Consider the following 27,298-nt stretch of genomic DNA (forward strand, 5'->3'; position numbering starts at 1 on the left):
ATGCCTTATCTCTGGTCCTTATTAAACCTCTCCTCCCCTCTGGTCCTTATTAAACCTATGCCTTATCTCTGGTCCTTATTAAACCTCTGCCTTATATCTGGTCCTTAATAAACCGCTGCCTTATCTCTGGTCCTTATTAAACATATGCCTTATCTCTGGTCCATATTAAACCTCTGCCTTATCTATGGTCCTTATTAAACCTCTGCCTTATCTCTGGTCCTTATTAAACCTCTGCCTTATCTCTGGTCCTTATTAAACCTCTGCCTTATGTCTGGTCCTTATTAAACCTCTGGCTTATCTCTGGTCCTTATTAAACCTCTCCTCCCCTCTGGTCCTTTTTAAACCTTTCCTCCCCTCTGGTCCTTATTAAACCTCTCCTCCCCTCTGGTCCTTTTTAAACCTCTCCTCCCCTCTGGTCCTTATTAAAACTCTCCCTTATCTCTGGTCCTTATTAAACCTCTCCTCCCCTCTGGTCCTTATTAAACCTCTCCTCCCCTCTGGTCCTTATTAAACCTCTCCTCCCCTCTGGTCCTTATTAAACCTCTCCTCCCCTCTGGTCCTTATTAAACCTCTCCCCCCCTCTGGTCCTTATTAAACCTCTCCTCCCCTCTGGTCCTTATTAAAACTCTCCCTTATCTCTGGTCCTTATTAAACCTCTCCTCCCCTCTGGTCCTTATTAAACCTCTCCCCCCCTCTGGTCCTTATTAAACCTCTCCCCCCCTCTGGTCCTTATTAAACCTCTCCTCCCCTCTTGTCCTTATTAAACCTCTCCTCCCCTCTGGTCCTTATTAAACCCCCCCCTCTGATCCTTATTAAACCTCTCCCCCTCTGGTCCTTATTAAACCTCTCCCCCTCTGGTCCTTATTAAACCTCTCCTCCCCTCTGGTCCTTATTAAACCTCTCCCCCATCTGGTCCTTATTAAACCTCTCCTCCCCTCTGGTCCTTATTAAACCTCTCCCCCTCTGGTCCTTATTAAACCTCTCCCCCCCTCTGGTCCTTATCCTCCCATCCTTATCATATTGGCCTGAACAGCCTGCATTCATCCTCTCTCTCACTTTCTCTATTTAATTTAAGGGCTTTTTTGGCATGGGAAACATATTTTTATAATGCCAAAGCAAGTGAAATAGATCATAAACAAAGTGAAAAATAAATACATCTCTCTCTCTCTCTCTCTCTCCTCTCGCTGTCTCATCATATGTCCTCTGAGGATGTTTTTTTACTAAGGTGTGGATCATTTTCCAAAGACTGTAAGACTGTTGGAATGTGATCTGAATTTTAGATCTACGACCGGAGCTCAGATTCCGTCTCCTTCAGTTGTCCTGGCTCCCAGCTGGACCAATCATCACCCTTAATTAGGCCGATGTTGTCAGCCCGAATTGAGCCTCTGACATTCTCATTTTTAATGGCTGTAGAAGGAACATTTATAGCATTATTGATATCACTATCAATTACACAAGGCTTTGGCGTGCAACACAGCTAGCTCAGCGCAGTGCAGGTTTGTCCTGAGCTGTTAACCAGAAGGATTTCCTTTTGCTTGTAGAGGATGTTAAAATACACCACAGACAGTGCACTGCTTACGGCAGTACGAAGGGCTTACAGCAGTATGAAGGGCTTACGGCAGTATGAAGGGTTTATAGCAGTATGAAGGGCTTAGAGCAGTATGAAGGGCGTATAGCAGTATGAAGGGCTTACAGCAGTATGAAGGGCTTACAGCAGTATGAAGGGCTTACAGCAGTATGAAGGGTTTACGGCAGTATGAAGGGTTTATAGCAGTATGAAGGGTTTATAGCAGTATGAAGGGCTTACAGCAGTATGAAGGGCTTATAGCAGTATGAAGGGCTTACAGCAGTATGAAGGGCTTATAGCAGTACGAAGGGCTTATAGCAGTATGAAGGGCTTAGAGCAGTATGAAGGGCTTACAGCAGTATGAAGGGCGTATAGCAGTATGAAGGGCTTAGAGCAGTATGAAGGGCGTATAGCAGTATGAAGGGTTTATAGCAGTATGAAGTGCGTATAGCAGTATGAAGGGCTTATAGCAGTATGAAGGGTTTATAGCAGTATGAAGGGCTTATAGCAGTATGAAGGGTTTATAGCAGTATGAAGGGTTTATAGCAGTATGAAGGGCTTACAGCAGTATGAAGGGCTTATAGCAGTATGAAGGGCTTACAGCAGTATGAAGGGCTTACAGCAGTACGAAGGGCTTATAGCAGTATGAAGGGCTTAGAGCAGTATAAGGGCTTACAGCAGTATGAAGGGCGTATAGCAGTATGAAGGGCTTAGAGCAGTATGAAGGGCGTATAGCAGTATGAAGGGTTTATAGCAGTATGAAGTGCGTATAGCAGTATGAAGGGCTTATAGCAGTATGAAGGGCTTACGGCAGTATGAAGGGCTTACGGCAGTATGAAGGGCTTACGGCAGTATGAAGGGCTTACGGCAGTATGAAGGGTTTATAGCAGTACCAAGGGCTTACAGCAGTATGAAGGGCTTACAGCAGTATGAAGGGCTTACAGCAGTATGAAGGGCTTACAGCAGTATGAAGGGCTTACAGCAGTATGAAGGGCTTATAGCAGTATGAAGGGCTTATAGCAGTATGAAGGGCTTACAGCAGTATGAAGGGCTTATAGCAGTACGAAGGGCTTATAGCAGTATGAAGGGCTTATAGCAGTATGAAGGGCTTACAGCAGTATGAAGGGCGTATAGCAGTATGAAGGGCTTAGAGCAGTATGAAGGGCGTATAGCAGTATGAAGGGTTTATAGCAGTATGAAGTGCGTATAGCAGTATGAAGGGCTTATAGCAGTATGAAGGGCTTACAGCAGTATGAAGGGCTTACGGCAGTATGAAGGGCTTACGGCAGTATGAAGGGTTTATAGCAGTATGAAGGGCTTACAGCAGTATGAAGGTCTTACAGCAGTATGAAGGTCTTACAGCAGTATGAAGGGCTTACAACAGTATGAAGGGTTTACAGCAGTATGAAGGGCTTACAGCAGTATGAAGGGCTTACGGCAGTATGAAGGGCTTACAGCAGTATGAAGGGTTTATAGCAGTATGAAGGGTTTATAACAGTATGAAGGGCTTATAGCAGTATGAAGGGTTTATAGCAGTATGAAGGGCTTACGGCAGTATGAAGGGCTTACAGCAGTATGAAGGGCTTACGGCAGTATGAAGGGCTTACAGCAGTATGAAGGGCTTACAGCAGTATGAAGGGCTTACAGCAGTATGAAGGGCTTACAGCATTATGAAGGGCTTACGGCAGTATGAAGGGCTTACGGCAGTCTGAAGGGCTTACAGCAGTATGAAGGGCTTACAGCAGTATGAAGGGCTTACGGCAGTATGAAGGGCTTACAGCAGTATGAAGGGCTTACAGCAGTATAAAGGGTTTATGGCAGTATGAAGGGTTTATAGCAGTATGAAGGGCTTACGGCAGTAAGAAGGGTTTATAGCAGTATGAAGGGCTTACGGCAGTATGAAGGGCTTACAGCAGTATGAAGGGCTTACAGCAGTATGAAGGGCTTACAGCAGTATGAAGGGCTTACGGCAGTATGAAGGGCTTACGGCAGTATGAAGGGTTTATAGCAGTATGAAGGGCTTATAGCAGTATGAAGGGCTTACAGCAGTAAGAAGGGCTTACAGCAGTAAGAAGGGCTTATAGCAGTAAGAAGGGCTTATAGCAGAATTTATATTTACATGTTAGTCATTTAGAAGACGCTCTTATCTAGAGAGATTTACATCTTAATTCGTCTTAAAGTAGCTAGGTGGGACAACCACATATCGCAGGCATAGAAAATACATTTATCCTCAATAACATAGCTAGAATAACAGTCCGACCTAGAAGGTTGGGGAGTGTCAGGAGACCTGAGGGGATAGAACAACGTGCGTAGCGGGGAACCCAGCAAACAGCGAGTTGCAGTAGTCCAGACGGGAGATGACTAGTGCCTGGATTAGGACCTGTGCATCTTCCTGTGTGAGGTAGGGTCGTACTCTACAGATGTTGTAGAGCTTGAACCTCTGCAGGAGCGGGTCACTGCTTTGATGTTGTCCAGCATCATGCCAAGGTTCTTTGACGGGACGACACTGTGGAATTGTCAACCATGATGGCGAGGTCTTTGAGTGGGCAGTCCTTCCCCCGGGAGGAAGAGCAGCTCCGTCTTGTCCAGGTTGAGCTTGAGGTGGTTAACGACATCCAAGTTGAGATATCTGCCAGGAACGCAGAGATGCATGTCGCCACCTGGGTGTCAGATTGAAGTAAGGAGAAAAATAGTGAGAAAAATAGAGGTCCATCCTCATAGCAGTGATAGGAGAGACCATGTGAGGATATGACAGAGCTGAGTGACTTGGTCTATAGAGAGAAGAGGGAGAGGTCCATCCTCATAGCAGTGATAGGAGAGACCATGTGAGGATATGACAGAGCTGAGTGACTTGGTCTATAGAGAGAAGAGGAGAGGTCCATCCTCATAGCAGTGATAGGAGAGACCATGTGAGGATATGACAGAGCTGAGTGACTTAGTTTATAGAGAAAGATGACAGGGCCTAGAACTGATCCCTGGGGGACACCAGTAGTGAGAGGACATGGTGCAGAACCAGATCCTCTCCACCTCACCTGGTAGGAGCAGACTGCCAGGTCGGATGCAATCCAAGACTGAGACGCCCAGCGCTGAGAGAGTGGAGAGGAGGATCTGATAGAGACTGAGACACCCAGCCCTGAGAGGGTGGAGAGGAGGATCTGATAGAGCCTGAGACACCCAGCCCTGAGAGGGTGGAGAGGAGGATCTGATAGAGACTGAGACACCCAGCCCTGAGAGGGTGGAGAGGAGGATCTGATAGAGCCTGAGACACCCAGCCCTGAGAGGGTGGAGAGGAGGATCTGATAGAGCCTGAGACACCCAGCCCTGAGAGGATGGAGAGGAGGATCTGATAGAGCCAGAGACGCCCAGCCCTGAGAGGGGGGAGAGGAGGATCTGATAGAGCCAGAGACGCCCAGCCCTGAGAGGATGGAGAGGAGGATCTGATAGAGCCTGAGACACCCAGCCCTGAGAGGGTGGAGAGGAGGATCTGATAGAGCCAGAGACACCAGCCCTGAGAGGGTGGAGAGGAGGATCTGATAGAGCCAGAGACGCCCAGCCCTGAGAGGGTGGAGAGGAGGATCTGATAGAGCCTGAGACACCCAGCCCTGAGAGGGTGGAGAGGAGGATCTGATAGAGCCAGAGACGCCCAGCCCTGAGAGGATGGAGAGGAGGATCTGATAGAGCCAGAGACGCCCAGCCCTGAGAGGGTGGAGAGGAGGATCTGATAGAGCCTGAGACACCCAGCCCTGAGAGGGTGGAGAGGAGGCAGAGCCTGAGACACCCAGCCCTGAGAGGGGGGAGAGGAGGATCTGATAGAGCCTGAGACGCCCAGCACTGAGAGGGGGGAGAGGAGGATCTGATAGAGCCTGAGACACCCAGCCCCGAGAGGGTGGAGAGGAGGATCTGATAGAGCCTGAGACACCCAGCCCCGAGAGGGTGGAGAGGAGGATCTGATAGAGCCTGAGACACCCAGCCCTGAGAGGGTGGAGAGGAGGATCTGATAGAGCCTGAGACACCCAGCCCCGAGAGGGTGGAGAGGAGGATCTGATAGAGCCTGAGACGCCCAGCCCTGAGAGGGTGGAGAGGAGGATCTGATAGAGCCTGAGACGCCCAGCCCTGAGAGGGTGGAGAGGAGGCAGAGCCTGAGACACCCAGCCCTGAGAGGGGGGAGAGGAGGATCTGATAGAGCCTGAGACGCCCAGCCCTGAGAGGGTGGAGAGGAGGCAGAGCCTGAGACACCCAGCCCTGAGAGGGGGGAGAGGAGGATCTGATAGAGCCTGAGACGCCCAGCCCTGAGAGGGTGGAGAGGAGGATCTGATAGAGCCTGAGACGCCCAGCCCTGAGAGGGTGGAGAGGAGGCAGAGCCTGAGACACCCAGCCCTGAGAGGGGGGAGAGGAGGATCTGATAGAGCCTGAGACGCCCAGCCCTGAGAGGGTGGAGAGGAGGCAGAGCCTGAGACACCCAGCCCTGAGAGGGGGGAGAGGAGGATCTGATAGAGCCTGAGACGCCCAGCCCTGAGAGGGGGGAGAGGAGGATCTGATAGAGACTGAGACACCCAGCCCTGAGAGGGGGGAGAGGAGGATCTGATAGAGCCTGAGACACCCAGCCCTGAGAGGGTGGAGAGGAGGCAGAGCCTGAGACACCCAGCCCTGAGAGGGGGGAGAGGAGGATCTGATAGAGCCTGAGACGCCCAGCACTGAGAGGGGGGAGAGGAGGATCTGATAGAGCCTGAGACACCCAGCCCCGAGAGGGTGGAGAGGAGGATCTGATAGAGCCTGAGACACCCAGCCCCGAGAGGGTGGAGAGGAGGATCTGATAGAGCCTGAGACACCCAGCCCTGAGAGGGGGGAGAGGAGGATCTGATAGAGACTGAGACACCCAGCCCTGAGAGGGGGGAGAGGAGGATCTGATAGAGCCTGAGACGCCCAGCCCTGAGAGGGTGGAGAGGAGGCAGAGCCTGAGACACCCAGCCCTGAGAGGGGGGAGAGGAGGATCTGATAGAGCCTGAGACGCCCAGCCCTGAGAGGGTGGAGAGGAGGATCTGATAGAGCCTGAGACGCCCAGCCCTGAGAGGGTGGAGAGGAGGCAGAGCCTGAGACACCCAGCCCTGAGAGGGGGGAGAGGAGGATCTGATAGAGCCTGAGACGCCCAGCCCTGAGAGGGTGGAGAGGAGGCAGAGCCTGAGACACCCAGCCCTGAGAGGGGGGAGAGGAGGATCTGATAGAGCCTGAGACGCCCAGCCCTGAGAGGGGGGAGAGGAGGATCTGATAGAGACTGAGACACCCAGCCCTGAGAGGGGGGAGAGGAGGATCTGATAGAGCCTGAGACGCCCAGCACTGAGAGGGGGGAGAGGAGGATCTGATAGAGCCTGAGACACCCAGCCCCGAGAGGGTGGAGAGGAGGATCTGATAGAGCCTGAGACACCCAGCCCTGAGAGGAGGATCTGATAGAGCCTGAGACACCCAGCCCTGAGAGGGTGGAGAGGAGGATCTGATAGAGCCTAAGACTCCCAGCCCTGAGAGGGTGGAGAGGAGGATCTGATAGAGCCTGAGACACCCAGCCCTGAGAGGATGGAGAGGAGGATCTGATAGAGCCTGAGACGCCCAGCACTGAGAGGATGGAGAGGAGGATCTGATAGAGCCTGAGACGCCCAGCCCTGAGAGGATGGAGAGGAGGATCTGATAGAGCCTGAGACGCCCAGCACTGAGAGGGTGGAGAGGAGGATCTGATGGTTCATGGATGAGTTGATGAGGGAAGTGAAGAATGGAAGAAGATCTCCAGAGATGTGCTGTAGAAGGAATGAGGGGATGGAGTTGAGCGAGCAGGTTGTCGGGCGGCCAGACTTCCCAGACCTCTGAGAGGGGAGAAAGAGGTAAAGGCGTAGGGTAGTTCTGTGTGAGTGGGTCCAGTGGACTCAATAGACTGACTGAATGAGTGGGACCAGTGGACTCAATAGACTGAGTGAATGAGTGGGACCAGTGGACTCAATAGACTGGGTGAATGAATGGGACCAGTGGACTCAATAGACTGAGTGAATGAGTGGGACCAGTGGACTCAATAGACTGAGTGAATGAGTGGGACCAGTGGACTCAATAGGCTGAGTGAATGAGTGGGACCAGTGGACTCAATAGACTGAGTGAATGAGTGGGACCAGTGGACTCAATAGGCTGGGTGAATGAGTGGGTCCAGTGGACTCAATAGGCTGAGTGAATGAGTGGGTCCAGTGGACTCAATAGACTGAGTGAATGAGTGGGACCAGTGGACTCAATAGGCTGAGTGAATGAGTGGGACCAGTGGACTCAATAGGCTGAGTGAATGAGTGGGACCAGTGGACTCAATAGACTGAGTGAATGAGTGGGACCAGTGGACTCAATAGGCTGAGTGGGACCAGTGGACTCAATAGGCTGAGTGAATGAGTGGGACCAGTGGACTCAATAGGCTGAGTGAATGAGTGGGACCAGTGGACTCAATAGACTGAGTGAATGAGTGGGACCAGTGGACTCAATAGGCTGAGTGGGACCAGTGGACTCAATAGGCTGAGTGAATGAGTGGGACCAGTGGACTCAATAGACTGACTGAATGAGTGGGACCAGTGGACTCAATAGACTGAGTGAATGAGTGGGACCAGTGGACTCAATAGACTGAGTGAATGAGTGGGACCAGTGGACTCAATAGGCTGAGTGAATGAGTGGGACCAGTGGACTCAATAGGCTGAGTGAATGAGTGGGACCAGTGGACTCAATAGACTGAGTGAATGAGTGGGACCAGTGGACTCAATAGGCTGAGTGGGACCAGTGGACTCAATAGGCTGAGTGAATGAGTGGGACCAGTGGACTCAATAGGCTGAGTGAATGAGTGGGACCAGTGGACTCAATAGGCTGAGTGAATGAGTGGGACCAGTGGACTCAATAGGCTGAGTGGGACCAGTGGACTCAATAGACTGAGTGAATGAGTGGGACCAGTGGACTCAATAGACTGAGTGAATGAGTGGGACCAGTGGACTCAATAGACTGACTGAATGAGTGGGACCAGTGGACTCAATAGACTGAGTGAATGAATGGGACCAGTGGACTCAATAGACTGAGTGAATGAGTGGGACCAGTGGACTCAATAGACTGAGTGAATGAATGGGACCAGTGGACTCAATAGACTGAGTGAATGAGTGGGACCAGTGGACTCAATAGACTGAGTGAATGAGTGGGACCAGTGGACTCAATAGACTGACTGAATGAGTGGGACCAGTGGACTCAATAGACTGAGTGAATGAATGGGACCAGTGGACTCAATAGACTGAGTGAATGAGTGGGACCAGTGGACTCAATAGACTGACTGAATGAGTGGGACCAGTGGACTCAATAGACTGAGTGAATGAGTGGGACCACTGGACTCAATAGGCTGAGTGGGACCAGTGGACTCAATAGACTGAGTGAATGAGTGGGACCAGTGGACTCAATAGACTGAGTGAATGAGTGGGACCAGTGGACTCAATAGACTGACTGAATGAGTGGGACCAGTGGACTCAATAGACTGAGTGAATGAGTGGGACCAGTGGACTCAATAGACTGAGTGAATGAGTGGGACCAGTGGACTCAATAGGCTGAGTGAATGAGTGGGACCAGTGGACTCAATAGGCTGAGTGAATGAGTGGGACCAGTGGACTCAATAGACTGGGTGAATGAGTGGGACCAGTGGACTCAATAGGCTGAGTGAATGAATGGGACAAGTGGACTCAATAGGCTGAGTGAATGAGTGAGACCAGTGGACTCAATAGACTGGGTGAATGAGTGGGACCAGTGGACTCAATAGACTGAGTGAATGAGTGGGACCAGTGGACTCAATAGGCTGAGTGAATGAGTGGGACCAGTGGACTCAATAGGCTGAGTGAATGAGTGGGACCAGTGGACTCAATAGGCTGAGTGAATGAGTGGGACCAGTGGACTCAATAGGCTGAGTGAATGAGTGGGACCAGTGGACTCAATAGGCTGAGTGAATGAGTGGCGGATGTCGTCAACCTTTTTTTCAAAGTGGTTGACAAAGTTGTTCTCAGAGAGGGAGGGGGGAGGAGGAGGATTAAGGAGGGAGGAGAAGGTGGAAAAGAGTTTCCTAGGTTTAGAGGCAGAAGCTTGAAATTTAGAGTGGTAGAAAGTGACTTTAGCACTGGATACAGAGGAAGAGGAGGGAGTGAAAGGATGAAATGGCCTCCGAAAGTTTATTTTCCCTCCATTATTGCTCGGCTGCCCGCAGCCCTATTCTGTAAGCTCATAATGACCTCCCTCTACTAATTGCTAATTGCTAATTGCCTAGCATAGGTGGAGAGCACACCTCCCTCTACTAATTGCTAATTGCCTAGCATAGGTGGAGAGCACACCTCCTTCTACTAATTGCTAATTGCCTAGCATAGGTGGAGAGCACACATCCCTCTACTAATTGCTAATTGCCTAGCATTGGTGGAGAGCACACCTCCCTCTACTAATTGCTAATTGCCTAGCATAGGTGGAGAGCACACCTCCCTCTACTAATTGCTAATTGCCTAGCATAGGTGGAGAGCACACCTCCCTCTACTAATTGCTAATTGCCTAGCATAGGTGGAGCACACCTCCCTCTACTAATTGCTAATTGCCTAGCATTAGTGGAGAGCACACCTCCCTCTACTAATTGCTAATTGCCTAGCATAGGTGGAGAGCACACCTCCCTCTACTAATTGCTAATTGCTAATTTCCTAGCATAGGTGGAGAGCACACCTCCCTCTACTAATTACTAATTGCTAATTTCCTAGCATAGGTGGAGAGCACACCTCCCTCTACTAATTGCTAATTGCCTAGCATAGGTGGAGAGCACACCTCCCTCTACTAATTGCTGATTGCCTATGAGCGTGAAACAAATCACAAATGGCCCTCCCCTTTGATCCTGGTTTCTTTAATCCTGGTTGATGTGTCAACAACTATCTGCAAGTTATGAGCAGGCAGCAGTTCACACACCAAGTAGGTTGCTACAGACCCCTGTCTCTTCACCACTACAGACCCCTGTCTCTTCACCACTACAGACCCCTGTCTCTTCACCACTACAGACCCCTGTCTCTTCACCACTACAGACCCCTGTCTCTTCACCACTACAGACCCCTGTCTCTTCACCACCACAGACCCCTGTCTCTTCACCACTACAGACCCCTGTCTCTTCACCACTACAGACCCCTGTCTCTTCACCACTACAGACCCCTGTCTCTTCACCACTACAGACCCCTGTCTCTTCACCACTACAGACCCCTGTCTCTTCACCACTACAGACCCCTGTCTCTTCACCACTACAGACCCCTGTCTCTTCACCACCACAGACCCCTGTCTCTTCACCACCACAGACCCCTGTCTCTTCACCACTACAGACCCCTGTCTATTCACCACTACAGACCCCTGTCTCTTCACCACCACAGACCCCTGTCTCTTCACCACTACAGACCCCTGTCTCTTCACCACTACAGACCCCTGTCTCTTCACCACTACAGACCCCTGTCTCTTCACCACCACAGACCCCTGTCTCTTCACCACCACAGACCCCTGTCTCTTCACCACCACAGACCCCTGTCTCTTCACCACTACAGACCCCTGTCTCTTCACCACCACAGACCCCTGTCTCTTCACCACTACAGACCCCTGTCTCTTCACCACTACAGACCCCTGTCTCTTCACCACTACAGACCCCTGTCTCTTCACCACTACAGACCCCTGTCTCTTCACCACCACAGACCCCTGTCTCTTCACCACTACAGACCCCTGTCTATTCACCACCCCTGTCTATTCAGACCCCCCTGTCTATTCACCACTACAGACCCCTGTCTCTTCACCACTACAGACCCCTGTCTCTTCACCACTACAGACCCCTGTCTCTTCACCACTACAGACCCCTGTCTCTTCACCACTACAGACCCCTGTCTCTTCACCACTACAGACCCCTGTCTCTTCACCACTACAGACCCCTGTCTCTTCACCACTACAGACCCCTGTCTCTTCACCACTACAGACCCCTGTCTCTTCACCACTACAGACCCCTGTCTCTTCACCACTACAGACCCCTGTCTCTTCACCACTACAGACCCCTGTCTCTTCACCACCACAGACCCCTGTCTCTTCACCACCACAGACCCCTGTCTCTTCACCACCACAGACCCCTGTCTCTTCACCACTACAGACCCCTGTCTCTTCACCACTACAGACCCCTGTCTCTTCACCACTACAGACCCCTGTCTCTTCACCACTACAGACCCCTGTCTCTTCACCACCACAGACCCCTGTCTCTTCACCACTACAGACCCCTGTCTCTTCACCACCACAGACCCTTCACCACCACAGACCCCTCTTCACCACTACAGACCCCTGTCTCTTCACCACTACAGACCCCTGTCTCTTCACCACTACAGACCCCTGTCTATTCACCACTACAGACCCCTGTCTCTTCACCACTACAGACCCCTGTCTATTCACCACTACAGACCCCTGTCTATTCACCACTACAGACCCCTGTCTCTTCACCACCACAGACCCCTGTCTCTTCACCACTACAGACCCCTGTCTCTTCACCACTACAGACCCCTGTCTCTTCACCATACGTCCTCTGTACATCCAACAGACAGTATTGTGACAGACTTCAGTTGCAAAATAATGTCCTCCAGATAACTCCAGTTAAAGTCTTAAAGGGATGAGGCAGAGTCAGCCCGGAGAACAAGACCTTTCATCTGCTGTGATTAGAGTCCCCGTTACTGAACGGATGTCCCCTCTAGCCAAACTGGTTAAAAAGCCAATGCATTGCCAGCTCTCAACGTGAAGTAACAATGTTTTGTTCAGCGGGAATCGTCAAGAACAGGGTCATATTTTCTTGTTAAAATAAATAATATGTTAAAAATGCCAACAATTTTTGGGAACAGGGATGAAATTACAATTCTTGGAGGGCCTGCCAACACAAACGGCGGGAGGAGAGATGGGATTTCCTGTTCTATTGGCCGGTGCTGGAATTTCTCCACTCCGCTCTCTGCTCTCTGTTTTCCTTGGAATGCTGGGCTCTTGCTAATTAATTCTGCCATTCTTTGCATGCCGCTGGTCCTCTGGTCGCTGGGCAGGCATCGCAGGTCAGGTGTCTATGGACTTCAATGGGGACAGATACGGAGACTTCTCTGTGATGAGCATGACCAACACCGAGGCAGGCACCTATGAGGTAAGAACAGAACCTAACACCAACCCTCCTACATCAGGGCCCTTATTCAGTGAGCATCTGAGAGTGGTGTCCACATCGACGGGACAGTCGTGGAGAGGGTAGTAAGTTTTAAGTTCCTCGGCGTAGACATCACGGACAAACTCAATTGGTCCACCCACACAGACAGCATCGTGAAGAAGGCGCAGCAGCGCCTCTTCAACCTCAGGAGGCTGAAGAAATTCGGCTTGTCACCAAAAGCACTCACAAACGTCTACAGATGCACAATCGAGAGCATCCTGGCGGGCTGTATCACCGCCTGGTACGGCAACTGCTCCGCCCTCAACCGTAAGGCTATCCAGAGGGTAGTGAGGTCTGCACAACGCATCACCGGGGGCAAACTAACATTGAGTGGCTGCTGCCAACACACTGACTCAACTCCAGCCACTTTAATAATGAAAATTGATGTAATAAATGTATCACTAGACACTTTAAACAGTGCCACTTAATATAATATTCACATACCCAACATTACTCTTCTCATATGTATATGTATATACTTTACTCTATATCATCTACTGCATCTTGCCATCTTTATGTAATACATGTATCACTAGCCACTAAACTATGCCACTTTGTTTACATACTCATCTCATATGTATATACTGTACTCGATACCATCTACTGCATCTTGCCTATGCCCGTTCTGTACCATCACTCATTCATATATCGTTATGTACATATTCTTTATCCCTTGTGTGTATAAGGTAGTAGTTGTGGAATTGTTAGGTTAGATTACTCGTTGGTTATTACTGCATTGTCGGAACTAGAAGCACAAGCATTTCGTGACACTCGCATTAACATCTGCTAACCATGTGTATGTGACAAATACAATTTTATTCGATTTGTTCTAGGATCAGGTCATAAAGAGTCTCAGTAGGAGTGGTGATCTAGGATCAGGTCATAGTCTCAGTAGGAGTGGTGATCTAGGATCAGGTCATACAGTGTCTCAGTAGGAGTACTGATCAAGGATCAGGTCATAGTCTCAGTAGGAGTGGTGATCTAGGATCAGGTCATAGTCTCAGTAGGAGTGGTGATCTAGGATCAGGTCATAAAGAGTCTCAGTAGGAGTGGTGATCTAGGATCAGGTCATAAAGAGTCTCAGTAGGAGTGGTGATCTAGGATCAGGTCATAGTCTCAGTAGGAGTGGTGATCTAGGATCAGGTCATACAGTGTCTCAGTAGGAGTGGTGATCTAGGATCAGGTCATAGTCTCAGTAGGAGTGGTGATCTAGGATCAGGTCATAAAGAGTCTCAGTAGGAGTGCTGGTCTAGGATCAGATCCCCTCTGTCCATGTGATGTTATTCATATTAATGTAAAAAGCCAAACTGACCCTGTATCAGCGCTCCTATTCTACACCTATGATGTAAGAAGAAAACCTTCCACCGCAGATAACATCCAACCTAATCCTGTAACCTCCAGCATCGCTAGTGATCAGGTGTTTTTTTTTTATATGACACAAATCTTTCTCAATGGACTGTATAAATGGTATAGAATGCCAATCGGCTGTTCAAATGCCCCCTTCTAAATGACGCTCGTAATGGACTGTACAGCTTCCATACAATGCTATCTGGCTTGTCAAATGCCCCCTTCTAAATGACACTCGTAGTGGACTGTACTGCTTCCATACAATGCTATCTGGCTTGTCAAATGCCCCCTTCTAAATGACGCTCGTAAAGGATTGTACAGCTTCCATACAATGCTATCTGGCTTGTCAAATGCCCCCTTCTAAATGACACTCGTAGTGGACTGTACTGCTTCCATACAATGCTATCTGGCTTGTCAAATGCCCCCTTCTAAATGACGCTCGTAATGGACTGTACAGCTTCCATACAATGCTATCTGGCTTGTCAAATGCCCCCTTCTCCTCCTAGTTGTCCTTTTCTAGTACAACTTCTCAATATGTGGGCCCTATTTGAGCTTGACGGCAGTTGTTTCCCTTGTGTTTGTTCTTGGTGTGTAACTACCATGGTGTGTGTGTTCTTGGTGTGTAACTACCATGGTGTGTGTGTTCTTGGTGTGTAACTACCATGGTGTGTTTGTTCTTGGTGTGTAACTACCATGGTGTGTTTGTTCTTGGTGTGTAACTACCATGGTGTGTTTGTTCTTGGTGTGTAACTACCATGGTGTGTGTGTTCTTGGTGTGTAACTACCATGGTGTGTTTGTTCTTGGTGTGTAACTACCATGGTGTGTGTGTTCTTGGTGTGTAACTACCATGGTGTGTGTGTTCTTGGTGTGTAACTACCATGGTGTGTGTGTTCTTGGTGTGTAACTACCATGGTGTGTGTGTTCTTGGTGTGTAACTACCATGGTGTGTGTGTTCTTGGTGTGTAACTACCATGGTGTGTGTGTTCTTGGTGTGTAACTACCATGGTGTGTGTGTTCTCAGACGGTGTGTAACTACCATGGTGTGTGTGTTCTCAGACGGTGTGTAACTACTATGGTGTGAAGGAGAGTTTCCAGATGCTTCCGGGGTTCAACCCTGACCACTTCACCCTGAGAGGACTACGCAGAGTCTCCCACGCTGACCTGCCAGACAAATCATGTAAATTATCTCTAATGATCTGTAATATATCTGTTATATCTGTCTGTCTGCACCACACACCAACGAAAACAACTCCTCCCTCTGTCTCTGGCGTTCTAACCCTGTTTATACCTGCCATTTAAATGCACCTTTTTTCTGATCTTGTCCACATTCTGATTGCGATCAGGTCTTGGCGACTAGCTCCAGAGGTAGGCAGGCATGCATTGTGTCTGGATAACAATCAAATGTAAACTGATACGGATGATCAACCCACTTAAATCATTATTACACCTACCTCTAATGTCTACGACAGGTACCACCGTTGACTAATGGCATAAGTAATTGTGTTAAAATAAATGCATTCATTCAATATTTTGAAAGAATATACGAAGAGTTAATTTCCAAAAAACTATATATCCATTTTCAGAAATGTTGGTAAATTTGCTTTTATTGTTTAGTAAAGAAGTTATAAAATATGTTTTTTTTATTTTTATATATCTAATCAAGGCACGGGGTTGTTCAACGACATATATGTATTTATTTCTTTGAAATCTTTAGTTTCAGACAGGCAAATAATAATGTTTTTTTTTTGTAAAATATATATATCCGCCTCACTCTCAGATAAATATAATACCGCCAGGGTTTCCACTGTCAAATGGAACAAATTATTATTATTATTATTATTATATATTTATTATTTATTTATTACTATAATTATTATTATTTATTATTACTTTATTATTATTATCATTATTATTATTTATTTATTATTTGTTTATTATTACTTTACTATTATTATTAATTATTATTATTATTATTATTTATTTATTATTTGTTTATTATTACTTTACTATTATTATTATTAATTATTATTTATTTATTATTACTTTATTATTATTATTAATTGTTTATTAATTATTACTTTATTATTATGCTTATTACGACATGTTCAATAAGGGACAAAGGAAACATTTGTGACATCAATATTTAAAGAAGGTACAACAACAACAACAACAAACCAGTAATATAAGATCTGTATGCAAAACCTTTACGTCGTTTACCAGACGCTCTTCTCTCCTGTCACAGTTTTCCTAAAAGAAACTGTAGTACTGTAGTAACCCAGGTGGATATACTGTAGTAACCCAGGTGGATATACTGTAGTACTGTAGTAACCCAGGTGGGTATACTGTAGTACTGTAGTAACCCAGGTGGATATACTGTAGTACTGTAGTAACCCAGGTGGGTATACTGTAGTACTGTAGTAACCCAGGTGGGTATACTGTAGTACTGTAGTAACCCAGGTGGATATACTGTAGTACTGTAGTAACCCAGGTGGATATACTGTAGTACTGTAGTAACCCAGGTGGGTATACTGTAGTACTGTAGTAACCCAGGTGGATATACTGTAGTACTGTAGTAACCCAGGTGGGTATACTGTAGTACTGTAGTAACCCAGGTGGATATACTGTAGTACTGTAGTAACCCAGGTGGGTATACTGTAGTACTGTAGTAACCCAGGTGGATATACTGTAGTACTGTAGTAACCCAGGTGGGTATACTGTAGTACTGTAGTAACCCAGGTGGATATACTGTAGTACTGTAGTAACCCAGGTGGGTATACTGTAGTACTGTAGTAACCCAGGTGGATATACTGTAGTACTGTAGTAACCCAGGTGGTTATACTGTAGTACTGTAGTAACCCAGGTGGGTATACTGTAGTACTGTAGTAACCCAGGTGGATATACTGTAGTACTGTAGTAACCCAGGTGGATATACTGTAGTACTGTAGTAACCCAGGTGGGTATACTGTAGTACTGTAGTAACCCAGGTGGATATACTGTAGTACTGTAGTAACCCAGGTGGATATACTGTAGTACTGTAGTAACCCAGGTGGGTATACTGTAGTACTGTAGTAACCCAGGTGGATATACTGTAGTACTGTAGTAACCCAGGTGGATATACTGTAGTACTGTAGTAACCCAGGTGGGTATACTGTAGTACTGTAGTAACCCAGGTGGATATACTGTAGTACTGTAGTAACCCAGGTGGATATACTGTAGTACTGTAGTAACCCAGGTGGGTATACTGTAGTACTGTAGTAACCCAGGTGGATATACTGTAGTACTGTAGTAACCCAGGTGGGTATACTGTAGTACTGTAGTAACCCAGGTGGATATACTGTAGTACTGTAGTAACCCAGGTGGATATACTGTAGTACTGTAGTAACCCAGGTGGATATACTGTAGTACTGTAGTAACCCAGGTGGATATACTGTAGTACTGTAGTAACCCAGGTGGATATACTGTAGTACTGTAGTAACCCAGGTGGATATACTGTAGTACTGTAGTAACCCAGGTGGATATACTGTAGTACTGTAGTAACCCAGGTGGATATACTGTAGTACTGTAGTAACCCAGGTGGATATACTGTAGTACTGTAGTAACCCAGGTGGGTATACTGTAGTACTGTAGTAACCCAGGTGGATATACTGTAGTAACCCAGGTGGATATACTGTAGTACTGTAGTAACCCAGGTGGGTATACTGTAGTACTGTAGTAACCCAGGTGGATATACTGTAGTAACCCAGGTGGATATACTGTAGTACTGTAGTAACCCAGGTGGATATACTGTAGTACTGTAGTAACCCAGGTGGGTATACTGTAGTACTGTAGTAACCCAGGTGGATATACTGTAGTACTGTAGTAACCCAGGTGGGTATACTGTAGTACTGTAGTAACCCAGGTGGATATACTGTAGTAACCCAGGTGGGTATACTGTAGTACTGTAGTAACCCAGGTGGATATACTGTAGTAACCCAGGTGGGTATACTGTAGTACTGTAGTAACCCAGGTGGGTATACTGTAGTACTGTAGTAACCCAGGTGGATATACTGTAGTACTGTAGTAACCCAGGTGGGTATACTGTAGTACTGTAGTAACCCAGGTGGATATACTGTAGTACTGTAGTAACCCAGGTGGGTATACTGTAGTACTGTAGTAACCCAGGTGGATATACTGTAGTACTGTAGTAACCCAGGTGGATATACTGTAGTACTGTAGTAACCCAGGTGGGTATACTGTAGTACTGTAGTAACCCAGGTGGATATACTGTAGTACTGTAGTAACCCAGGTGGGTATACTGTAGTACTGTAGTAACCCAGGTGGATATACTGTAGTACTGTAGTAACCCAGGTGGGTATACTGTAGTACTGTAGTAACCCAGGTGGATATACTGTAGTACTGTAGTAACCCAGGTGGGTATACTGTAGTACTGTAGTAACCCAGGTGGATATACTGTAGTACTGTAGTAACCCAGGTGGATATACTGTAGTACTGTAGTAACCCAGGTGGATATACTGTAGTACTGTAGTAACCCAGGTGGATATACTGTAGTACTGTAGTAACCCAGGTGGATATATTGTAGTACTGTAGTAACCCAGGTGGATATACTGTAGTACTGTAGTAACCCAGGTGGATATACTGTAGTACTGTAGTAACCCAGGTGGATATATTGTAGTAACCCAGGTGGATATATTGTAGTAACCCAGGTGGATATACTGTAGTACTGTAGTAACCCAGGTGGATATATTGTAGTAACCCAGGTGGATATACTGTAGTACTGTAGTAACCCAGGTGGGTATACTGTAGTACTGTAGTAACCCAGGTGGATATACTGTAGTACTGTAGTAACCCAGGTGGATATACTGTAGTACTGTAGTAACCCAGGTGGGTATACTGTAGTACTGTAGTAACCCAGGTGGGTATACTGTAGTACTGTAGTAACCCAGGTGGATATACTGTAGTAACCCAGGTGGATATACTGTAGTACTGTAGTAACCCAGGTGGGTATACTGTAGTACTGTAGTAACCCAGGTGGATATACTGTAGTAACCCAGGTGGATATACTGTAGTACTGTAGTAACCCAGGTGGGTATACTGTAGTACTGTAGTAACCCAGGTGGATATACTGTAGTACTGTAGTAACCCAGGTGGATATACTGTAGTACTGTAGTAACCCAGGTGGGTATACTGTAGTACTGTAGTAACCCAGGTGGATATATTGTAGTACTGTAGTAACCCAGGTGGATATACTGTAGTACTGTAGTAACCCAGGTGGATATACTGTAGTAACCCAGGTGGATATATTGTAGTACTGTAGTAACCCAGGTGGATATACTGTAGTACTGTAGTAACCCAGGTGGTTATACTGTAGTACTGTAGTAACCCAGGTGGATATACTGTAGTACTGTAGTAACCCAGGTGGATATACTGTAGTACTGTAGTAACCCAGGTGGGTATACTGTAGTACTGTAGTAACCCAGGTGGATATACTGTAGTACTGTAGTAACCCAGGTGGATATACTGTAGTACTGTAGTAACCCAGGTGGGTATACTGTAGTACTGTAGTAACCCAGGTGGATATACTGTAGTACTGTAGTAACCCAGGTGGGTATACTGTAGTAACCCAGGTGGATATACTGTAGTACTGTAGTAACCCAGGTGGATATACTGTAGTACTGTAGTAACCCAGGTGGGTATACTGTAGTACTGTAGTAACCCAGGTGGATATACTGTAGTACTGTAGTAACCCAGGTGGGTATACTGTAGTACTGTAGTAACCCAGGTGGATATATTGTAGTACTGTAGTAACCCAGGTGGATATACTGTAGTACTGTAGTAACCCAGGTGGATATACTGTAGTACTGTAGTAACCCAGGTGGATATACTGTAGTACTGTAGTAACCCAGGTGGATATACTGTAGTACTGTAGTAACCCAGGTGGGTATACTGTAGTACTGTAGTAACCCAGGTGGATATACTGTAGTACTGTAGTAACCCAGGTGGATATACTGTAGTACTGTAGTAACCCAGGTGGATATACTGTAGTACTGTAGTAACCCAGGTGGGTATACTGTAGTACTGTAGTAACCCAGGTGGGTATACTGTAGTACTGTAGTAACCCAGGTGGATATACTGTAGTAACCCAGGTGGATATACTGTAGTACTGTAGTAACCCAGGTGGGTATACTGTAGTACTGTAGTAACCCAGGTGGGTATACTGTAGTACTGTAGTAACCCAGGTGGATATACTGTAGTACTGTAGTAACCCAGGTGGATATACTGTAGTACTGTAGTAACCCAGGTGGGTATACTGTAGTACTGTAGTAACCCAGGTGGGTATACTGTAGTACTGTAGTAACCCAGGTGGGTATACTGTAGTACTGTAGTAACCCAGGTGGATATACTGTAGTACTGTAGTAACCCAGGTGGGTATACTGTAGTACTGTAGTAACCCAGGTGGATATACTGTAGTACTGTAGTAACCCAGGTGGATATACTGTAGTACTGTAGTAACCCAGGTGGGTATACTGTAGTACTGTAGTAACCCAGGTGGATATACTGTAGTACTGTAGTAACCCAGGTGGGTATACTGTAGTACTGTAGTAACCCAGGTGGGTATACTGTAGTACTGTAGTAACCCAGGTGGGTATACTGTAGTACTGTAGTAACCCAGGTGGATATACTGTAGTACTGTAGTAACCCAGGTGGATATACTGTAGTACTGTAGTAACCCAGGTGGATATACTGTAGTACTGTAGTAACCCAGGTGGGTATACTGTAGTACTGTAGTAACCCAGGTGGGTATACTGTAGTACTGTAGTAACCCAGGTGGATATACTGTAGTACTGTAGTAACCCAGGTGGATATACTGTAGTACTGTAGTAACCCAGGTGGATATACTGTAGTACTGTAGTAACCCAGGTGGTTATACTGTAGTACTGTAGTAACCCAGGTGGATATACTGTAGTACTGTAGTAACCCAGGTGGATATACTGTAGTACTGTAGTAACCCAGGTGGATATACTGTAGTAACCCAGGTGTGCAGCAGAGGTACCGGTAACCTTACTAATAGCCTCCCTCTTCTTCTCCAAGCAGGTGGACTAGGAGTATCTGCTGTTACTGGGATCATAGTGGGAGCCCTGCTAGGGACAGCACTGCTAATGGCCTTCTACTTCATCAGGTAAAACAGCACACGTCATGTTCAGTATGGTCTGTGTGGCTCATTTGGTAAGAGTGGATGCTGGTTTCCTGCTACAGGGCTGATCTAGTAAGAGTGGATGCTGGTTTCCTGCTACAGGGCTGATCTAGTAAGAGTGGATGCTGGTTTCCTGCTACAGGGCTAATCTAGTAAGAGTGGATGCTGGTTTCGTACTACAGGGCTGATCTAGTAAGAGTGGATGCTGGTTTCCTGCTACAGGGCTAATCTAGTAAGAGTGGATGCTGGTTTCCTGCTACAGGGCTAATCTAGTAAGAGTGGATGCTGGTTTCCTGCTACAGGGCTGATCTAGTAAGAGTGGATGCTGGTTTCCTGCTACAGGGCTGATCTAGTAAGAGTGGATGCTGGTTTCCTGCTACAGGGCTGATCTAGTAAGAGTGGATGCTGGTTTCCTGCTACAGGGCTGATCTAGTAAGAGTGGATGCTGGTTTCGTACTACAGGGCTGATCTAGTAAGAGTGGATGCTGGTTTCCTGCTACAGGGCTGATCTAGTAAGAGTGGTTGCTGGTTTCGTACTACAGGGCTGATCTAGTAAGAGTGGATGCTGGTTTCGTACTACAGGGCTGATCTAGTAAGAGTGGATGCTGGTTTCGTACTACAGGGCTGATCTAGTAAGAGTGGATGCTGGTTTCCTGCTACAGGGCTAATCTAGTAAGAGTGAATGCTGGTTTCCTGCTACAGGGCTGATCTTGTAAGAGTGGATGCTGGTTTCCTGCTACAGGGCTAATCTAGTAAGAGTGGATGCTGGTTTCGTACTACAGGGCTGATCTAGTAAGAGTGGATGCTGGTTTCCTGCTACAGGGCTGATCTAGTAAGAGTGGATGCTGGTTTCGTACTACAGGGCTGATCTAGTAAGAGTGGATGCTGGTTTCGTACTACAGGGCTGATCTAGTAAGAGTGGATGCTGGTTTCGTACTACAGGGCTGATCTAGTAGGAAACTATAGCAGGAGTCCCCATTTCACTGTAAACAAGAGTCTGCGCACATTTACTGACCTGGCCTTAAGGAGAAGACAGACGATTCAAACCCTTCTCAAAGCCTTTTGTTTCCTCACAGGAAGAACTACAGGATAACCATTGAGAGGCGCACGGCGAGGGAGGAATGTGACATTGGGAAGCACCGTCAGTTACGAGAGGATTCTATCAGATCTAACTTCTCGGCAGCGTAGAGCATCACCGCGGTTACCATCCGTTGCTCCTGACGTTCCCGTTCCAGGGAAGCAAGAATCAGCGTAGCGCGGAAGGAAGCACCATGGGAAATGTGACCAAAGACTCTACACACTCTATACGGCTGTCAGAGGAGTCGTGCTATTTAAAGAAAGACATACTGTCATTTATACGTGTTTTACATTTTCTCTTTTACATTTTTTGACTTTCATACACTCAGGAAAGTTCCAATCACACAGCAGCACCACTTTCATCTCTGTTGAAGTATATCTTTAGGTGTGTCTTCTCCCCTTAAGAGGGCCAGTACAGACGGCATTAATATTAGAATAATGTGTTTTCTTCACCTGTTTTATAACAAACAGCGCAAGCGGTTTTGACCATGTAAAAAGCGTTTGCACTCCATACAGGGTTAAAGTAACACCAGAGATAACAGGGATCAATAAGCCTGTGAACTTCATTGGTACATGTCAGATCAGAGTTAACAGGGGTTGGTAAACAGGTCAGATCAGAGTTAACAGGGGTTGGTAAACAGGTCAGATCAGAGTTAACAGGGGTTGGTAAACAGGTCAGATCAGACATAATAGGGGTTGGTAAACAGGTCAGATCAGAGTTAACAGGGGTTGGTAAACAGGTCAGATCAGAGTTAACAGGGGTTGGTAAACAGGTCAGATCAGAGATAACGGGTCAGCTCAGAGATAACGGGTTGATAAACAGGTCAGATCAGACATAATAGGGGTTGGTAAACAGGTCAGATCAGAGATAACAGGGGTTGATAAACAGGTCAGATCAGAGATAACGGGGGTTGGTAAACAGGTCAGATCAGAGATAACGGGGGTTGGTAAACAGGTCAGATCAGAGATAACGGGGGTTGGTAAACAGGTCAGCTCAGAGAGAACAGTCTTGTTTAGCAGTCTTACGGCTTGGGGTTAGAACCCGTTCAGGGTCCTGGTGGTTCCAGACTTGCTGTGCGGTAGCGGAGAGAACAGTCTACGACAGTGCCCTCCAACCCTCTTCCTGGAGAGATACCGTTTTCACATCAATCCTAACCTAGCACGCTTGATTGTAATTCAACTGGGGTTGGAGCAAACACCTTGGGGAGGAAAGCCCTGGTCAATGGGATGGTCCACACTAAAGGGACCCGAAACTACTACAGGAGATTTGAGTCTTTGAACTTCAGACTACACCATTTCGGTATCGCTGCGGTGATTTGATTCTCAATCAACCAAACAAGTAAATTATATAGTATTACACTTTGCAAACTAAAATTCTCTGGTAAAAACCTCCCATCGACTTTGCTTATTTTCTAAAGTAAGAATTTTCTAGAGATTTTTTTTTTTAGATTAAATATGGTAATTCTGTAATATACTCTTCCCACTGTATAATAATAATGTATATTACAGTATATGATTATTCTGACACAACTATAAAAAACAAACTGGTTTCTTCTGAGATGAATAGTAACATATATTTCTCCTCTGCATCTCTGAGACCTGTTATTTCACTATATATATATATATATATATATATATATATATATATATATATATATATATATATATATATATATATATATATATATATATATATATATATATATACACATATATATATATATATATACACATATATATACAGTTGAAGTCTGAGGTTTACATACACCTTAGCCAAATACGTTTAAACTCAGTTTTTCACAATTCCTGACATTTAATCCTAGTAATCCTAGGTATTTTAAGAATGTGAAATGTCAGAATAATAGTAGAGAAAATTATTTATTTCAGCTTTTAATTCTTTCATCGCATTCCCAGTGGGTCAGAAGTTTACATACACTCAATTAGTATTGGGTAGCATTGCCTTGAAATTGTTTTACCTGGGTCAAACGTGGGACAAACTTTTTTTATGGCGGTTTTCGAGCAGTTCTTCCTAGCTGAGCGGCCTTTCAGGTTATGTCGATATAGGATGTCGTTTTACTGTGGGTATAGATACTTTTGTATCTAAAAGCATCTATATCCTCCAGCATCTTCACAAGGTCCTTCGCTGTTGTTCTGGGATTGATTTGCACTTTTTGCACCAAAGCATGTTCATTTCTAGGAGACAAAACGCGTCTCCTTCCTGAGCGGTATGACGGCTGCGTGGTCCCATGGTGTTTATACTTGCGTACTATTGTTTGTACAGATGAACATGTTACCTTCAGGCATTTAGAAATTGCTCCCAAGGCTGAACCAGACTTGTGGAGGTCTACAAATCTTTTTCTGAGGTCTTGGCTGATTTCTTTTGATTTTCCCATGATGTCAAGCAAAGAGGCACTGAGTTTGAAGGTAGGCCTTGAAATACATCCACAGGTACACCTCCAATTGACTCAAATGATGTCAATTAGCCTATCAGAAGCTTCTAAAGACATGACATAATTTTCTGGAATTTTCCAAGCTGTTTAAAGGCATAGTCAACTTAGTGTATGTAAACTTCTGACCCACTGGAATGGTGATACAGTGAATTATAAGTGAAATAATCTGTCTGTAAACAATTGTTGGAAAAATTACTTCATGTCATGCACAAAGTAGATGTTCTAACCGACTTGCCAAAACTATAGTTGTTGAAAAAAACAATTTTTAATGACTCCAACCTAAGTGTATGTAAACTTCCGACTTCAACTGTATATTTTGGGAAACTATAGAATCATCAAAGTGATATGTGTAAATGAGTTATATTTATGTATTTTAATATAATAACAGAAATCTGAGATAAAATATCTACAGACTCATGTATTTAGTACATAGTTAAGAACACATTTAATATTAATGCATTATGAATGATATCAGATGCCTCATTAGGGTTTAGATGGCATTAATCTTTCATTATTACTCCTGGCTTCATGGACCGTTATGTTCTCTTCTTCCCAGGCAGAAGGACCATCTCATTGGCAATATGGTGTAGATATATTTTAGGATAAAAATTTTTTTTTTTTTTTTTTTTTTGTGGGGGGCGCTCTGCTCTAATGTAAATCATGTCCTCAAAAGTTGAAGGTGAAAATGAAAAGCATGGAAAACTATTCTGAAATGAAATCTCCACTGGACTCTTTTCAATTATCAGCCATGAATCAATTATAAAATCCATGCCTTTGTAGACACAAAAATAAAGGGCATTTAAATAGAGCTTAATGTGATACTATAATAACTATAATAACTAGAGCATGCCAGCTAGGTGTCTGGAAGAGAAATCATTAAATGGAAATATTAATTTGAATCTCAGTCTTAATTACTCTTCCACCTTTGGAATGATCTAAAAGGTTTTGTTTTTCAAATCTTGTTTCAGACATTGAAAATCATCCTCATTCCCTCTAAACATGTCATTTCGGAGGCCGTTTGGGAGTTAAAAGTTCTAGGGGACATGTTAATGACATGGTATATGGCATCAGTTGAAAACTCATAATTTGAAAAATGAGTCTGGCAAGGATGGCCAATCAGAGGCCAGTAAAGGCTGGTGTTGGGGGAAACAGAGGCCAGTCAAGGCTGGTGTTGGGGGAAACAGAGGCCAGTCAAGGCTGGTGTTGGGGGAAACACAGAGGCCAGTAAAGGTTGGTGTTGGGGGAATCACAGAGGCCAGTAAAGGTTGGTGTTGGGGGAAACACAGAGCCAGTAAAGGTTGGTGTTGGGGGAATCACAGAGGCCAGTCAAGGCTGGTGTTGGGGGAAACACAGAGGCCAGTCAAGGCTGGTGTTGGGGGAAACAGAGGCCAGTCAAGGCTGGTGTTGGGGGAATCACAGAGGCCAGTCAAGGCTGGTGTTGGGGGAATCACAGAGGCCAGTCAAGGCTGGTGTTGGGGGAAACACAGAGGCCAGTCAAGGCTGGTGTTGGGGGAAACACAGAGGCCAGTCAAGGCTGGTGTTGGGGGAAACACAGAGGCCAGTCAAGGCTGGTGTTGGGGGAAACAGAGGCCAGTAAAGGCTGGTGTTGGGGGAAACACAGAGGCCAGTCAAGGCTGGTGTTGGGGGAAACACAGAGGCCAGTCAAGGCTGGTGTTGGGGGAAACAGAGGCCAGTCAAGGCTGGTGTTGGGGGAAACACAGAGGCCAGTCAAGGCTGGTGTTGGGGGAAACACAGAGGCCAGTCAAGGCTGGTGTTGGGGGAAACACAGAGGCCAGTCAAGGCTGGTGTTGGGGGAAACACAGAGGCCAGTCAAGGCTGGTGTTGGGGGAAACAGAGGCCAGTAAAGGCTGGTGTTGGGGGAAACACAGAGGCCAGTCACTGCAGGCCGTGCAGAAGGTAAATACATCCACCCAGCCTATTGGCAGCCTGCGGTTAAAGCAGGGCCAACACTGGGTGATTCAAATGACATGATACTGATTGGAACCTTTATAAAGTGCAGTAGTTAAATGAAAAGCCTGTTGGAGTGGGAGACACATCATCCAATCCAATCCCACTCATTGCAACAACATCACATACAAGAGCTATGAGGTTTTCCTCCCAACTCTAAACTGTTTTTGTCATACGCCAATGTGAATCTCCATGCGTAGTACGCAGTATAATAAATACAACCTCTCAGTCCCAAAGTGTTCCCTTCTGAACGTTTATTGGCCTATTTCAAACTCCATTGTAAAATATACTTGATAAAGAATCCGTACGTTCCGAAACCAATTTTTCACTGCAATGACTAGCCGCTACAGCACATCCTTCAGGAAATGATCAAACATCAACTCCGTGTTTAGGGAGTCATTGAGGTGCGTACTGACTTCCCTGAACACCCAGTAGGTGT

The 27,298-nt window shown here is 46.2% G+C and overlaps 1 protein-coding gene across 2 annotated transcripts in view; it reads left to right on the forward strand.

Moving 5' to 3' along the window:
- LOC135513692 (atrial natriuretic peptide receptor 3-like) overlaps nucleotides 1-24,046 on the forward strand; it is a 102,135-nt gene extending 78,089 nt beyond the window's left edge. Inside the window, exons 5-8 of one of the 2 annotated variants that reach the window (XM_064936558.1) lie at nucleotides 12,673-12,767; nucleotides 15,229-15,349; nucleotides 21,262-21,349; nucleotides 22,441-24,046. In XM_064936558.1, coding sequence (XP_064792630.1) covers nucleotides 12,673-12,767; nucleotides 15,229-15,349; nucleotides 21,262-21,349; nucleotides 22,441-22,552 — 416 coding nt within the window. In that variant the 3' untranslated portion in view covers nucleotides 22,553-24,046. The remainder of the gene's footprint in view (nucleotides 1-12,672; nucleotides 12,768-15,228; nucleotides 15,350-21,261; nucleotides 21,350-22,440) is intronic. The other variant, XM_064936559.1, reaches the window with a different exon arrangement.
- Nucleotides 24,047-27,298: the final 3,252 nt, after the last annotated feature.

The sequence above is a fragment of the Oncorhynchus masou genome, chromosome 25, assembly GCF_036934945.1.
Source record: "Oncorhynchus masou masou isolate Uvic2021 chromosome 25, UVic_Omas_1.1, whole genome shotgun sequence".
Taxonomy (NCBI): Eukaryota; Metazoa; Chordata; class Actinopteri; order Salmoniformes; family Salmonidae; genus Oncorhynchus; species Oncorhynchus masou.